This window comes from Leptopilina boulardi, unplaced genomic scaffold (assembly GCF_019393585.1).
Source record: "Leptopilina boulardi isolate dan_hultmark-lab unplaced genomic scaffold, ZJU_Lbou_2.1 LbouV2_195, whole genome shotgun sequence".
Lineage (NCBI taxonomy): Eukaryota > Metazoa > Arthropoda > Insecta > Hymenoptera > Figitidae > Leptopilina > Leptopilina boulardi.
This window is the reverse complement of record NW_026137746.1, coordinates 880,839-898,791: the sequence shown is the minus strand read 5'-3', so window position 1 is coordinate 898,791 and position 17,953 is coordinate 880,839. Positions and strand designations below refer to the sequence as shown.

Genomic DNA, 17,953 nt, shown 5'->3' with positions numbered 1-17,953 from the left:
AGACGTGAAGTAAATTTCACTTAATTAATATGTGATAGTGAGATTCACTAAAAATCTTCTTCCCGTGAATACTTAATGATTTTGTTTACACAGTCACAACTGTTAACAATATTCTAATAGTGCTACAGTGACAGTTTGCAACCTGAATACAAAATCTGCCAAAAGCAAACGAAAATCTAGTTTTTCGCATAGTTCATTAGTTGAGGGATTTACAAAAAAGGGAAATGAGTGCTAAAAAACGTAAATTTAATTGCACGAATGATCCAAACAAGTTTTGCTTTGCTTGTGGCGAATATATTTTTGCGACAGCGCGAAATTTTACCCAAACATTACAAACAGCGTATCATTTATATTTTAAAATTTTGCCGGAGAATCTTGACAAATCCTGGACGCCAAATGTTTTGTGCAACACTTGTAAATCCCTCAACTAATGAACTCTGCGAAAAGCTAGATTTTCATTTGCTTTTGGCAGATTTTGTATTCAGGTTGCAAACTGTCACTGTAGCACTATTAGAATATTGTTAACAGTTGTGACTGTGTAAACAAAATCATTAAGTATTCACGGGAAGAAGATTTTTAGTGAATCTCACTATCACATATTAATTAAGTGAAATTTACTTCACGTCTTAAAAGTAACACAATTCATAGATCTCAGATTTACTATTCGTTAAGTACATCTGACAAATTTCTAGTTAACTAAACCATTTGATTAGTAAGTCAAAGAGCGACAAAAATTTTTTGTAATTGTCACTCAGCTTGTAGTGACATCCACTAAAGTCTTTTCTAAGTGACTGTAAAGGTAAAAAAGATTATAATGTAACGTAGAAACGAAAATACTGAAAATATGCGAAAAAATCAAATTTCCACATTTTTACTAAAACGCTTATAACTTTCATATTTTTTAACCGAATTTGTTATAAAATTCCTATTATTTATAATCATAAATAGTGAATGATTCTTATAAAAATATAATAATTTTTAAAACTTCAAAATTAATTTAATTTGATAATTAAAATTAAATTAGAATTAATTTCATATTTTCGGAAATTTTATTATTTGGGAATAATAAATTAAATTGAAATTTTAAACATTAATATTTAAACTTAACTAATAATTAAACAAACAATTAAGAATTCGCTAAAATTTATTTATTATTTATTATTTTTAACAAATAGAAATAAAACAGGTTCCAAAAAGAAGCAAATAAATAATTTGTAATAATTTGTAAATTTGTAAAATAGATGTTTGCTCTTTAAGAATTGATAAAAAAATTCACAAAAATACGAAGAAATAACGCAGGATGTTACAATTTTTTTGCCTTTAAAATATTTTCAATACTTTTTTTTTGTAAACAAAATAATTTTTAATTATTTATTCTAATTGTAAATATATTTTAAACTTTTTTAAAATTACTTTATAGATGTGAATATTGCAATTGTTTTTTCATCCTGATTTTGGTAACAGAGTATTGATCAAACATCGCATAACCATATTTGTCAAATTAACAGTAATTCTTGAACAAAAGTTAAATGAGATTTGTAAATAAATTATAAAAATCAAAATTTACACCATTTTTACTACGATACTATCATTTTTTTAAAAAATATTTCTGTTTTATTGTCGTATAATTGGAATAAATAAATTTGCATACTATTTTGCAAAAAAGACTCGTAAGTATGTAATAAAATGATCAGGTTTTTATAAATAGGTTAAATAGAACGTTTTTAAAATTTTTTATTGTTTGGGTAAAAAAAATAATTTTTTGTTTTCAACAAAATTTTAATGGCTCAAACAATTTATTTTTTTTTGCAAATTTTTGGTTTTAACTAATTTTTTCTAGTAATTTAAGTTTTTTTTAAATAAAGATAGAAATTTTTTTGTATTTTTATTGTTCATTTTTTTCAAAAAATATTAATTTATTAAAAATTGTTTTCAAGTACACTTAGAATTATTTGTTTATCTATTTATTTATTTACATATATACGGGCACTGGCCTTTCTTACAAGTGTACTTAATTATATAAAATATAAGAAAAATGACTCTGCAAAACAATGATTTACTATAACTTAATTGATACCAAAGATTTCAGTATACGTAGATTATCTAGTTTTTTGCAATTTTCATTAAAAAATTGCTGAAATGATATTTTGTGTACCATAGATTTATTTTTATAATAATTAAATGTTAATATTTGTATAGTATTATTTTTTTGAAATTTATAAAGTTTTTTAAAGAGAGAAACAGTTTTTAATAAATTAAATTTATTTAAACATATAAACAGCAAAGTAAACATTTTTTTAATATAAATGATAAAATTATTTTAATTTAAATTTTTGAATTTTTAAAAGGTTTGAATAGTAAAATCAGACAAAATGAAAGTTGCATTTTGTACAGATATGGATAAGTCTGTTATAGTTTATAACTTTGAAAAACGTGGATGGATTCAAGTTGGACCTGAGGAAGATTGGAATTTTTATTGGTAAGACATTTGGTATCTATTTATTTGGACTAATAATTAGATTAACAAATTGTCACCGGTAACATGCGAGTAAAACTAAAAAAACATATATTATTTTAAATAAAATTTCCGTTAAGGGTATGTGGGAACCTCCCACGTGACCTAGTATGGGAAAATGTGTTTTGGTAGTATACATCTTACTCTAAAATGGAAAAAGATTTTTCTCTAAAATTTTGAGGAATGATAGATTTGGGTACAAATAATCTCGCTGTTCTCCGAAAAATACAAAATTTTGCGTTAAATTATTAAAAAATAAAGTTTAAAAAGTGTCATTTTTAAACGAAAATGAAAACAAAGATGGCGGCGCATACACAATCGTTGCTTGAGGGTACGGTCACACGACTTTTGGAAAAACCATTCTTGTCTTTCTCTCTCCTATTACAGACGCATAAGTTTGTCTCACTCTGCATTTTCCGTCTTTGGGAAATGTAAGAAAATGCAGAGTGAGACAATCTTATGCCTCTGTCTTAGGAGAGAGAAAGACATGAATGGTTTTTCCAAAAGTCGTGTGACCGTACCTTGAGTGCGTCAGTGCTCTAGTAAACAGTGCCAATTCGAGCGAGTGGCCGCTGAATGAACTATGATAAAACACATTATTTTACTATTTATTGCTTTATTTTTATTATTTTTGCGTTAAGTTATAGTAATTGAGAAGAACAGCGAGATTCCTTGCGCCAAACAAAATCATTTTTCCAAAATTTTAATCCGAAATCATTTTTTATTTTAGAGAAAGAGCGAAACCACAAAAAACGTCCTTTGCCCGCACATACTTTTAAGCTGTCGTAAATAATTTATTTTTATTAAAAAATATTGTATGTTAAAAAAACGATAGTAAATTTGTAGATTTAACGATTATTTCCTCAAGGGGATATTGCAATCATTTCCAGCAAAGTTTAGAAGCTATTAGAAAATGATTTTTTGCCGCTCACCATCATTTCAGAAAAATAAATATTTTCTATTTTATTATAGGGCTGCTACTGTGTCTTGCAGAAATATTTTTAGTGTGGAAATAGGTTATAGAATGCAAGATAATCAGTAAGTTATTAATTGTATTTTTTATTTATTTCTACAATTTTCATTCGTTGCTGATTTCTATTTTTATTTTTCACAAACATATAAAATAAAAAAAAAATGAATATAGTCTTAAAGTGTAAGTATGCATTTTGATACAATACAATAAAAATTTTATTTTTCCCATATCCCCTTGGAAAATAAAAATAATTCAACGAAAAGGAATTTTTAAAAATTTAAAATATAAATACTTCTTCATACAAAGCCTTCATGCCACGAATATTTAGTAATTTCTGGTAATTTAACAAAGACTCTTCATTACTAGAGCTATCAATCATTTTCCAAATCATTATGAATTGACACGTAAAGATCTTCTGGTGAAAAATATCAAAAGATATCGCAAAGATTTAGAACGTGAAGGAAGTCCCCTTGCTGAAAAAGGCGATGGACCAGGGAAATATGTCTATTTAAACTTCATTCCAGTGACATTTGTCCTACCTGCAGGTATTATATTTTCTATGAAACGTTTCTTAGAGACGCATGAATTTTCTCCAAATTTCAAATGGCCTAAAACTTAATTACCCTAAATTCAATTGGCCTTAAATTCGAATAAACTAATTATTACAAGATAATTAGGAGTAAGCGAAACCGAATTGGCAGGGACTTAAGCTCAATTTGGTTTCGTGTCTAAACCGAATTGGGACGTTACGGTAAATTATTTTTTTCTTATCTTGAATTCTTTTCACCTGAATCGTTTGAATTTATGTTTATTGATTCGAGTTGGCATCATAACTGAAAGAGTGATTGATCTTAAGTGTAAAAATGCCGATTACGAACAGGAAATATGGAATTTTGTTAAATTGTTTTCGGTATTCACGGTTCTCAAGTTTTTATCAATCTAATTACACTTACGCCAACCGCGGGAAATTGTGGTATTAAACTCTGTATTCGGTAAACACGTGATTTTAATACCGAGGTTTTCCTCTAGAGGCGCAAGTGTAATTAGATTGGTGAAAACTTGAGAACTGTGAATACCGAAAACAGGGCTACATTCCGTTAGAGCCGGCCATAGGTGATATGTCTCCTTATACTACTTCGTGGTGTTGATCTATTATCATATGAATTACCATCCCAGTAAAAAAAGATTTATTGAGCAAGCGATTTGGCTGATTGAGCAAGCCGTCTGCCCAATTGTCTAAACGACATTCGGACAATTGGACTGTTTGCTCAATCATCCAATGCATTATGCCCAATCACCAACATTGTATTTCGCGTCTAATAAAAGAAGAAATCGGTCCGAGTGTTGAGAAAATGATAAATCATGAATAATTATTGTTAAAAAGCAAGAAGTAATATATAAAAATACCTGAAATAAGAATAAATAACGAGTTTTGTAAAATGTTATTTTTTAGTTGACAGTGCACTGATGTAATATGAATTTTGTCGGTAAAAGTGAGGAGTATGATAAAGAGAAACGTTTCTTTATCGACTCGTGATACATTTCAATTGATAATAAAAAATTGTAGATTTCTTGTTTTTTTAAAAAATAAGGAGAAATTTCAATTGAGTATTTAAAAATAAATTTTAATTGATTTAATTTAATTTAATTAGTGGATTAATGAATCAGTGAAGTGAATTAAATTAAATTAGGTTAAATACATTGAATAGTGGTAAGTAATTATATTTTGTAAAATTATTATTTATCAATAGAATTATATTCTTTGTTAATTTGTCTAGTATTATTCTTTTTACAAAAAAATAAGTATAAATAAAAAAATGAGCCTCATAACAAGAATTATTTGGTCAATATTTTAGGAAGGTGTCATTTGAAGAAAATATTGAAAAAAAATTAAAAAATTTTACTGTTAATTTAAATTTTTATAAAAAAAGACGCAAATAAAAATGTTTAAATTTAACTTAATAATAAATTGACCAATTATTATTAATTATTATTTTTCTCACAATTATCGTGATACTATATATATTTATAAAAAAAACAGCATTTTTGCTTCATATGCCAAATATTTGAATAATTAGATGTTTTTTTTTATTATAGATCCGGGAGCATTATATGTTTTAGTGTAAATTATATTTTGATCCTTGATATATAAAAATAAAATTTTCTTTAAAATAATTGGATTAATTTAAATCTCCTATTTATTGTTTCTTTTAATAAAAATCCTATTTTATTTAATTAATTGAGTTTAATAATATAAATATATTATTATTAAATTCAATTATTTTACTTACCAGTTTTTATTTATACTTATTTTTTTAAAAAGAATAATACTAGACAAATTAACAAAGAATATAATTCTATTAATAAATAATAATTTTACAAAATATAATTACTTACCACTATTCAATGTATTTAACCTAATTTAATTTAATTCACTTCACTGATTCATTAATCCACTAATTAAATTAAATTAAATCAATTAAAATTTATTTTTAAATACTCAATTGAAATTTCTCCTTATTTTTTAAAAAAACAACCCTGGCGGATTCGATTTGCGTAATGTCTACTTAACTAAGCGGACTTTAGGTAGACATTAGGTAGACATGTAAAAAAACGTATAAAAAAGCTATTAATCGACTTATTATGATAAAAAAAGTTGATAAAAGGGTAAATGAATGTTTATAGAGTAAATTCGTACAAAATTTGTAATTAATAAAGCAATAAATAATTAATAATGAATGGAAATGTGCGCGAGGTACCTGATCAGTTCAGCTGTACAATTATTTTCGTGCTATTTTCATGAAAAGAATATAAATTAACTGCAAAAACAATTGATATTTATAAAAAAAGTGTAAAATTAATTTAATTTTATTGTTTGCAATACGAATTATTAAATAATAATTAAGTTTTTATCAAATGTGAATAGTGTTGTAAAAACCTGTGAAAACTAATGAGTTACTACATTACCGATCGCATATGACAGATGGCGCCACCAGTTTTTACAATACAGTGCGAGCATGTTTTCTTCCAAGCTTTTGCTTTGAAAGAAAATAAAAAGTGAATTTTAAAATGCAGAATAAAGTTATACAAATAAATATTGATTTCATAATTGTTTCTCGTCCAAAATTACGGACATGATTGCAGCTTTTTTGTTACACTCATCGAGAACTTTTTATTATCATATGCGATCGGTAATGTAGTAACTCATTAGTTTTCACAGGTTTTCACAACACTATTCACATTTGATAAAAACTTAATTATTATTTAATAATTCGTATTGCAAACAATAAAATTAAATCAATTTTACACTTTTTTTATAAATATCAATTGTTTTTGCAGTTAATTTATATTCTTTTCATGAAAATAGCACGAAAATAATTGTACAGCTGAACTGATCAGGTACCTCGCGCACATTTCCATTCATTATTAATTATTTATTGCTTTATTAATTACAAATTTTGTACGAATTTACTCTATAAACATTCATTTACCCTTTTATCAATGTCTACCTAAAGTCCGCTTAGTTAAGTAGACATTACGCAAATCGAATCCGCCAGGGAAGAAATCTACAATTTTTTATTATCAATTGAAATGTATCACGAGTCGATAAAGAAACGTTTCTCTTTATCATACTCCTCACTTTTACCGACAAAATTCATATTACATCAGTGCACTGTCAACTAAAAAATAACATTTTACAAAACTCGTTATTTATTCTTATTTCAGGTATTTTTATATATTACTTCTTGCTTTTTAACAATAATTATTCATGATTTATCATTTTCTCAACACTCGGACCGATTTCTTCTTTTATTAGACGCGAAATACAATGTTGGTGATTGGGCATAATGCATTGGATGATTGAGCAAACAGTCCAATTGTCCGAATGTCGTTTAGACAATTGGGCAGACGGCTTGCTCAATCAGCCAAATCGCTTGCTCAATAAATCTATACAATGCAAATTAGATACTAATCTCTAGAAAACATAACGATGAAAGAACTAGCTATTCTAGAGGAGCGTTCGCTGAGCTCCGATCGCGCTCGTCATTAATCCGTAATAAAACGGATTTGAACATATTTACCACGTTCGCGAAGATGTTGATCAGAACAACGCATATTACTTTAGCGTGAGGTACTTTCTAAAATTTACCCCCTAGACGACGGTATGGACGGATACTAGGGTCGTGCACGCTAGGTCGATTATTATTTGTAGTCGGGAAGAAGCTAGATATTGGATTCGGTTCCAATATTCATGCCCGACGCGAAGCTAGTGCAAAGTAATATTCACTAGGTGTCTCCTAGTGAAGCGCCTTCTCACCCGAGAAGCGCCTCGAGATGAGGAATCGACATAGTGCATCATCTTTGTCAAGAGAGGAGCGACTCTACTCGACAAGGACGGTCCTGGTGGAAGTGAGTAGGTAACCTGGTTCACCAGTCTTCCAAGGAAGCGGCCATAGAAAGTCCGGTACACCAGGAGGAAGGAAGGCGAAGGGTGTTACTGTTCCGCAGGAGCGCCTACAGGAACAAGTACAGCTCCTTCTAGGAAGTAAGGAAGGCTCCGGTGTTCAGAGAGACACACCTCTACTGAGCACCAGGTAGCCAGGAGTGAGTCGCTTCCAATCGTCAGAGAAGCACCTCTAGACGAGTCGGAAGAAGACTGAGGAAAAGGTGCGAGACGAAAGGTATATCACTAGCAGCTAGGTGACAGCGAGTGGTGGGGGAAGAGAGTGACACTACCACTTACGCTGTCTACTTTCTCTCTTTTCGCCGCGCCACTATACTTCGATACTCTATCGTTACAAAGTCAAATCAATAAATGTTAATTCAATCAATTCAGGTGAAAAGAATTTAACGTAACGTCCCTATTCGGTTTAGACGCGAAACCGAATTCAGCTTAAGTCGCTGCCAATTCGGTTTCACTTACGCCCAATTCTTTTTTTTACTGGGGTGATATCACCGATCCCAAAAATCCCAGAGTAACGAGTTTCAAATCAAGTTTATGCTTTTTAATTAAGAAAAATTTTGTATTTTATTAATGGACCAAAAAAACCAGATGAGGATTATTTTGAAAATTAAACGGTTAACGCCTGAACAATCGTATAAAGCCAAAAATTGTAGATCTCCTTTTTTTTAACTCTTTGTAGATTGGCGTAGGATAAATTAATAAAACTCACAATATTCACAATTTATTTACTTGTTTATCAATAATTATAATATTTCACAATAGTAACCAAAAATTTGTATATATAATTTTTATTTTTATGTCGAAAGAAAGTCAATTGTTAACTATTATATAAAATTTAGTCACTCCACATGAAATAAACTCCATATAACATTAATTATTATTTAAATTTAAAGAGCTCTAATCGTCAGCTGCCAATTACAAAGTCGGATCGAGTGCTGATTAATCATTATTCATTATATTTCTCAATGAGGGTTGATGATTCACACATCTATTCCTTTCAATAGAATTAATTAATATTTTCATTACTACAAGCATTGTTTAACTATACAATTTTTTCATATTAAGATTACAATATGTTCGTCGAGGAATATCGTAAATGTCCACAGAGTACGTGGATAATGAAGCCATGTGGAAAATCTCAAGGAACTGGCATTTTTTTGATAAACAAATTAAGTAAATTAAGAAAGTGGTCAAGAGAAGCAAAAACATTTTTGAATCCAAATCTAGTTAAAGAACTTTATGTTATCTCAAGGTACATATTTATAGCAAACCGAATTGCAGTTTGTTAAATTTTTTTATTATAGTTATATTACATATAAAATAATTTAGCAGAGCAATATGTTACCTCCCTGAAGTTGGCGTCGACGCTCAGCGTCAAAAATTATTTTTTATGGGACCAAAAATATCAAATCATTTTTGAAAACGTTTTCGGTCCACATAATACCTTGAAAAGTATTTCTCAAGGTATTATTTGGACCGAAAGTATTTTTAAAAAAATAATTTGACATTTTTGGGCCTGTAAAAATAATTTTCGGCGCTGAGCGTCAACGCCAACTTCATGGAGATAATATGTTGAAATCTTAGGGAACTATCAGAGTTCGAGATTTTTATAAATCAATTTATTTTTTCTAAAAAAATACAGTGTTTTCAAAATACGTTTAAAAAATTTATCTATTTAGGTACATAGAAAATCCTTTACTGATAGGAGGTAAAAAGTTTGATTTACGATTATATGTACTCATTACATCTTTCCGTCCACTGAAAGTATATCTTTTTAAACTTGGATTTTGTCGATTTTGTACAGTAAAGTACGATACAAGTATGCAAGAGTTGGACAATATGTATGTTCATCTTACAAATGTATCTGTACAGAAACATGGGGTGAGTTGCTTTAAATTCACTATTTTCAAAAATTAAAAGATAAACACCGCATCAGTTGAACAATATTAATTATTAATTAATATTAATTATTAACATTAGCACTTTTAAAAATTCGATGTTTTCAAAGTTTTCATTATAATGTAACGTTTGTAATTGTAAGAATCAATATTTTAGCTCGCCGAGCCAGGGTTCGTTTTGATTCCAACAAAAATAATAACAGGATAATTACGGGCTAATTACAAACTGAAACAAATTATTTATTTACAATGGTATTTACAGGTGACGAAAATATACAGGCGTGCAGATAAATCGCGGAAGTCGGTTTCACACAACGATTGTCGGCGTCTATCGCGATACGTTGAGCCGCGGAATCGAGAATCGGCATCAATCTGGTAACGTCGCTTATTTGAGCCGCGCATTAACAAAATCGGCTTCAACTCGCTGCGATGAGCTGCGAAATCAATTGTAATACTGCCTAAAAATTCGCGATATACTGACTAACTACGAGTAAAACTCGTGTTCCAATTATACAAAGAGTAAAACTCTAAGTATATCTAAAAAACGGTACAAAGAACGGTAAATCTATTTTAAATTGCGGGAATACGATATTTCTTTACTATACATTTGTTACATTACTTTACATCTCGATACGTTACTTTACAATTCTCTACTATACATTACGTTACATTACATAGCGATACATTAATTTACAATTCGTTACTATACACTATTTACACATAAAACCGATATAATGTTCGACGGGTAAAACCCGACGAACGAGAGTGAAACTCTCTACAAAGATTTTCGGAGTAAAACTCCTAGTCAAGTGGGTAAGACCTACCCGGACTCCGTGTAGCACGAGAGTGACGGTCCTCAGCGAGAGCGCAGCTTATATAGCCGATCCGTGGGCTGGGCGCACGCGAGTGAGCTTTGGCGATGCGGCCCGCGCGGCGAAATCGGGTACTACGTCTTTGTGCTCCGCGGTCGGTAACATGTTTATCGACGCGCGATAATATTTAGTACAAATATTTACTGGCCGATTTCTAACTATCATTACAATAAATTTAATGAATAGTAAATATATATTTTTTTTTACTGAAAATAGGAAGAATACAATAGTTTACATGGAGGAAAATTGAGTGTTCAAAATTTGCGACTCTATTTAGAAAGTACTCGAGGAAAACTTGTTACCCAGAAACTATTTGAAAATATTTCCTGGTGTATCATCCATTCCTTAAAAGCTGTAACACCAGTAATTGCTAATGACAGACATTGCTTTGAATGCTACGGTTATGACATCATCATAGACAATAAACTGAAGCCTTGGTTAATAGAGGTAATGTATATATATATATATTATTACTTGACAATGGTTGAGTGCTCTAAATATAAATATTTTTCGTAAACTTTAGCGAAACGATAAATCTATATAAGGATCCGCTCGCCGGATGGGGGCAGAGTCTTTATTTATTTTTACCTTCGAAAGAAAATATATTGTTTAAATAAAAGAATAATTAAAATACAGACTTAAAATAATATTTAATGAACAAAAGAACGTTTTCTATGCAAAAATATACAGAATGAATATGAAACAATATCAAATATAAGAAAGTGAATTTAGGTAACGTCGCGCTTAACCGTTGATGATCGGTTGGTCGCTCGCAATGCCCTTTACAATAATCTGGACATTTTCCTGTCTATTAAATACGTATAAATCTTTAAAATAACGGGCTCGCGTTTACTCAGAGGTTTTTCTAATAAATTATGTTAGATGTGAATGTAAGCTATATCACGGCAAACGATAACTAGGGCGTGCACTTAGAGAAAAGTGACTATATAAGTGAGTCAATTCGGTTGAAGATCAGGTATGTACCAGAAACTTTTACGGGTGTTTTCGAGATCCGTGCTGTCAGCACGCTGTGAGAACGAAGGGGTTCTCAACTGATTTTTAACGACTTTTTTTGAAAACTTCTTATGATTGGTCAATTACATATTAAAAGCGCGTGTATATGAAACAGGCTTTAATTTCTGGTGTTATTGAGAAAAAAGTTCTAGGAATTTTGTGAAAAATGCTGTGCCTACACTACACTTGTGTGCTGATAGCACGCTTTGTCTTTTTACTCGCAGCATCGCAGCAGTAACACGTGACAGACAGTCCAGTATTTGAAATATGGAAGGCGACGAAGATTTTGCAGTTCCAAGGCTTCTGCTAAGTATTATGAACATGCTCCTAGAGGATGATGATTTCGATGCAATAGTGGAGACAATTGTTGCAGATGATGAGAGAGAGCATCATCCTAAAATTAGTGGGTTCTTTGAAGAAGTGATACCCATGTATCCATTATCAGGTAAATATATTATTTTCATAAATTTCTGTAGGGTTGATGTACCGATTTCTGCCAGTTTCGTAAAATTTTCATTTTATTATTTATTATTTTTAATATATCTTAAAATAATAATAATATAATAATTGCATTTTATTATTAATTACTCTGTATTTTATAAAAAAGAATTCAATAATATACAATTGCAATTATTTAAAATTTAAAGAAATTTTATTTTTAAAAAGAAATGAATTTTAGAAAATTTTTAATTTTAAAATGTTTTAATGAATTGAATTTTCAAAGAATTTTATTGAAATTATTGATTTGTTGAAAAGAGGTAATTAGTTCTGAATATAATTTTTGTTAAAACTTTTAGAAATAATTCATTTTTAGGACATTTGAAATAGAGAATCTTGTAGTTTTTAATTGCTTACAATTATTATTATTATTATTATTATTATTATTATTTCAAGAGATTTGACCTTAAAATTATTAAAAATTTCAACTGATGAACAATTTTATCAAAATTTTAACAATAATTTAATTTTAGAGAATACTTACAAATTGGAAAATGTTTGAAATACCTTAAAATATAATATTTGAAAGAAAAATTTAAAAACTTTAATATATAATATAATGTATGAGGTAAATGAATAATATAATATGTTACATAAAATTTAATAGATTCGCGAATATAATGAAATTATTTTCAAGCATTATATTAATCTTTTTTCTTGTTTTCTTGTACTTCAGATTTTAAATCCCACTTCAGGATGTCACGAGCGATATTTAATACAGTGATGGAAAATATTGCTCCTTCAGTGATTAGCAAAAATGACGTACCTGAGGCTGTTGGACCCGAAAAGCAGTTCTGTGTAGCTCTATGGTATTTTGCTAATCAGGAAGTGTATAGGTATGTATGTAAACAGTTAAAAACTTACTGCATTTCTTTTGAGGAGGTCCGAATTAATACCTGCATGTAAATAAAATGATTATAAATGCAATAATAGTAATTTGTAGCAATGAAAAACTAATTATAAATATTGAATATTTATATTATAATGTATTACTGTTTTTTCCTTAACAATTATTTTGCATAATTTATTTCAGACTTACGACAAAAATTTGATTTTGTTTTTTCTCGACTTTTGTCTGATTTTCATACGAAATTTTAACTTTTTCTTTGACTTGAAATTAGTAGGTACTTTAGTTATAAAACTTTTAGTTTCTTAAAAAATTCATATGAACAGATCGGGCCTTCACACAAAATAATTCCGTGAAACTAGTTTGTTATTTTTAACGACATACTGTAATAAGTAATTCTACATCATTTTTGTAGAAGCATTGCTGATCGTTTCGGACTTTCTATCAATACTGCATGGAGACATACAATCAAAGTTGCGAGAGTCTCATGTGAAAAATCGATTGAGTACATACGGTGGCCTGAAGGTGCAGAAATAAGGAGGATAGAACAATCATTCCGAGTTATGACTGGGTTTCCGAATATAATTGGAGCTGTCGATGGATCGCATATCGAGATTGCTGCTCCTTCTGTTGACGCTATCAGTTATATCAATCGGAAAGGTTTTCATGCACTTTTGATGCAAGGAATATGTGATGATCGAATGAAGTTTATTGATGTCTTCGCTGGCATGTGTGGCAGCGTTCACGACTCTCGTGTTTGGGCTCTTAGTGATATAAAAGCTGCTATTGATGCAGAACCGGCCAGGTATTTTCCTGGAGATACCCACATTATTGGAGATAAGGCTTATGGCCTTCAGCCTTTCTTGTTGACGCCTTATCGAGACCTTGGACGCTTAACACCAACGCAGGTCAATTACAATACCACGTTGTCGAGAAATCGAATAATCATAGAGAGGGCTCTATGTCTTTTGAAAGGACGTTGTCGTAGGTTAAAGTATTTATACCTACAAAAAGTTAAGTTAGGGCCCTTGATAATTTTAGCTTGCGCTGTTCTACACAATAAGTGCCTCGAGTTCAATGACGAGATGAACGAAGAGATTCTAGCCGAAGAACAGAATTTCCCGAATGAAGAAGATGCTGATTTTCATGGCATGAATGATGCACAAAGAAGACATCTAGCTGAAAGAAAAAGGGACAATATTGCAGAAATTCTGATGCAAGAAAGGAGGCATTAATCCTCAATTTGAAATTTTTAAAAACATTAACAAATGTTTTATAATTGATAGAAATAAAATACTTATTTGCAAGAATAACATTTTTAAGAAATAATCATTTTTTCGCCTCCAAACTATTTTCTCTTCTCCTGAATTGTGAGAATATCAAAAAATTTCAAATTATATTATTTTAATTTAATGCAATTATAATTGAAACTGTATTTCATACACGACAATAATTACAAAATTTATTTAAAAAATTGTTTTAACTGGAAAACAGCGGTTGCCTCCAAATTATTTTCGAAAAATATTTTGGAGGGAAATGCTAAAACTATAATTTATTGCAATAAAGTTTAATTAAAATATTGTTTAAAACTTATTTTTTCACATGTACATATTGAACAATTTTTATTTAAGAACAATATGGCCCAATATTTATTTGCAAAAATAACAAACTTAAAAAATACTCATTTTGTCGCCTCCAAAATATTTTCTCTTCTCCTGAATTATAAAAATATCGAAAAATTGTGAATAATATTATTTTAATATAATGCAATTATAATTGAAACTGTATTTCTTACACGACAATAATTACAAAACTTATTTAAATAATTGTTTTAACTGGAAAACAGCGGTTGCCTCCAAATTATTTTCGAAAAATATTTTGGAGGGAAATGCTAAATCTATAATTTATTGAAATAAAGTTTAATTAACCTTTAAAGTGCATGGGGGGTGTTTGACACCCAGCCCAATTTTCGGATTCTCGAAACCATTACTTAATTCGAAAAAATCGGATATCATCTCATATAATTAAAATGAATAAATGATTAAACTGCTACTTGCATACTAAAATAGATATGTTAAACCATGTAGGATAAAATTTTTGTAACAAAATATTCAATAGCGGATGAGTAAGGAACCTTCAAAGTCACTTGGGTGTCAGGCACCCGCGATGCATTGAATGATCGATTTTTCAACGATGCACTTTAAAGGTTAAAATATTGTTTAAAACTTATTTTTTCACATGTACATATTGAACAATTTTTATTTAAGAACAATATGGCCGTCGAGGTTTGGTTAGGTGCATATTTTAAAGTGTCATTCATAGGTGCGATTACAAAACTCAGTCAGAAAATGGTTGAGAACCGTTTCATGCTATCAGCACGCTGACAGCACGGATCTCGAAAACACCCTAAGTGTCGTGAACTAGGAACATCTAGGAACTTCCTCGGGGAAATATCTTAAACCAGGGGGCACTTTGAGTCAAAGATACGTCCCTGAGATACTTACAAAGAGCTCCTACAGATAATTAACGGATACGGTACTCTAGGATATTGGCTAAGACGTCACATTCCCAACCTCTCGCAGACGCTCCTGAAGAGAGATTGCGGGAATGGTGTTCTAGGTACTAAGAAGGTATCTTCACAATTTCTCGCAGAAGCTGGAGTTGTTATCATTTTCTCCAAAACCCATTTGACAGAATATCTAAATGTCAAAAACTTATTTCTCCGAATACTTATGTAACCGAAAGTACACTGATCAGAATATTTAATTCACAAAAATTCTACTTGTCAAAATGTTTAAATTTCCGAATCTTCATTTGACAGAATATTTAACTTTCCAACACTTTATTTGTTAGAATATTTAACTTTAAGAATCTCTATTTGTCAGCATAAATAACTCCCCAAAGTTTCATTTGCCACAATGTCGAACTTTTCGAATTTACATTTGTCAGAAAATCTCGAATCTCCAGTTGTTAGAATATCTAATTTTTCGAATTTTCATTTGTCGACTCAACATAGACGAGAAACAGTATTGAAAAAAATTAATCGGGAAAGTGTCAATTCTGCTATCTTAATGTCTGGAGAATTGAAAGATTTGACAAATGCAAATTTGGGAATTTCAATATTTGGATAACTACCTAGTAAAAAGAAGAATTGGGAGTAAGCGAAAAGAATTGGTGGTAACTTAAGCTGAATTCGGTTTGGCGAAAAAACCGAATTGGAACGTTACGGTGAATCATTTTTTTCTTACCGTGAATTCTTTTCTCTTAAACACTTGAATTGACGTTTGTTTATTCGAGTTTGCATTATAAATGAATAGAATAAATGTTTCGAAGTCTAAAAAGCCGATTTAGAATAAGAAATATATAATTTTTTAAAAAGAAATAAAAGCGAAATGTGATAGATTCACCGACAATTTTATCAAGTGATTTCATATGATAAATTTACCATATGAGTACTACTCACATGGTAAAATTGTCGGTGAATCTATCACATTTCGCTTTTATTTCTTTTTAAAAAATTATATATTTCTTATTCTAAATCGGCTTTTTTAGACTTCGAAATATTTATTCTATTCATTTATAATGTCAACTCGAATAAACAAACGTCAATTTAAATGTTCAAGAGAAAAGAATTCACGGTAAGAAAATAATGATTCACCTTAACGTTCCAATTCGGTTTTTTCGCCAAACCGAATTTAGCTTAAGTTACCACCAATTCTTTTCGCTTACTCCTAATTCTTTTTTTTTACTGGGTAGAGATTTGATAAGTTTAATATTTGGACAAATAGATATTCGGGAAGTAAAATATACTGACAAATACAAGTTCGGGAAGATAATTATTATGACAACTGAAATTTCGGGAAGTTAAATATTATGAGAAATGGAAATTCGGAATGTTAAATATTTATAGACAAATTGCGATTCGGGAAGTTAAATATTCATTTATATTTTCTTCTACATTTTATATTAATAAACCTCATTTTATTATTTCATAAATTCAGTTTTTGTTTTACGATCCCTGGAACCTCGTTAATAGAATTAAATGTGTTAAATTATTTATTTTATATTTAGGTAAATGCATCGCCATCTTTAACTTCAACAACTGTAAATGATCGTATTTTAAAATACAAACTAATTGATAATATTATATCAATAGTTTTACCACCCGGAGGAATACCTGAGTAAGTTGAAATAATATAATTTAACGTATATTGCTATAATTAATTAAACTACCGGCGGAAATTGTAAATTCTTTGTCTATATTTATGCATCTTTTTGCCAAATTATTTTAGATATTTTTAGGTAAATTAGCATTTCTAATATGTCATAATGGAAAGTTAGTTTTTTTTACTAGGGATTAAAGTATTTAACATTTTAAAAATTTAATTTATTTCATTTTTATGGATAGAAATAAAAAACTGAACCACTCCGCTCTGTTAAAAATTAAAGAATCTTTCTTATTATAGTGTAAAATGGAATAAATGTCCTACTAGTGAAGCAATGGGAAATTTTGAACTTCTATTAGATGAAGAATTATCTGCACATGGCGAAAGAGATCATTTTATTGGAAAACTAAAGAGTTCACTTTATAAGTGGAAATAAATTTTTCATTGATTGAAATAATTTATAAAAAGTTTATTCATGAATTTATGTTAAATTCATACGAATTTGAATAAAACGTTGGTGCCCCTCTCCCATATTGTTTATTTTGTTACATGTAAGGAATTGGAAAATAAGATAATAAAAGATTTTTAATTAAATCGCTGAAACAACCCTTTAAGGATTAAGATGTCGAAGGTTCGTATTGCAGATCTTGGTATGTGACGAGTTCCGTGCATATAAATTTCACTATTTGTGAGCTAGAAAAGCAA

General features: G+C 29.5%; 2 protein-coding genes across 2 annotated transcripts in view; both read left to right on the top strand.

Annotated features, from left to right (window-relative positions):
* LOC127278136 (beta-1,4-mannosyltransferase egh) overlaps window positions 1-17,953 on the top strand; it is a 282,071-nt gene that overhangs the window by 102,732 nt on the left and 161,386 nt on the right. The window lies entirely within an intron of this gene.
* LOC127278140 (polyglutamylase complex subunit TTLL1) lies at window positions 2,355-17,941 on the top strand. Its single transcript, XM_051299699.1, has 8 exons — window positions 2,355-2,479; window positions 3,488-3,553; window positions 3,855-4,033; window positions 9,019-9,205; window positions 9,633-9,834; window positions 10,940-11,170; window positions 17,154-17,263; window positions 17,549-17,941. Exons 1-8 carry the CDS (start codon window positions 2,373-2,375, stop codon window positions 17,682-17,684), a joined length of 1,218 nt encoding a protein of 405 aa, XP_051155656.1. The 5' UTR covers window positions 2,355-2,372; the 3' UTR covers window positions 17,685-17,941.

Excerpts from the sequence above, each read along its gene's own strand:
- LOC127278140 (XM_051299699.1), top strand. The coding sequence starts at position 2,373 with ATGAAAGTTGCATTTTGTACAGATATGGATAAGTCTGTTATAGTTTAT. Across the intron at positions 4,034-9,018 it reads GACATTTGTCCTACCTGCAG|ATTACAATATGTTCGTCGAG; the intron begins GTATTATATTTT and ends TTTCATATTAAG. Across the intron at positions 11,171-17,153 it reads TGAAGCCTTGGTTAATAGAG|GTAAATGCATCGCCATCTTT; the intron begins GTAATGTATATA and ends TTTTATATTTAG.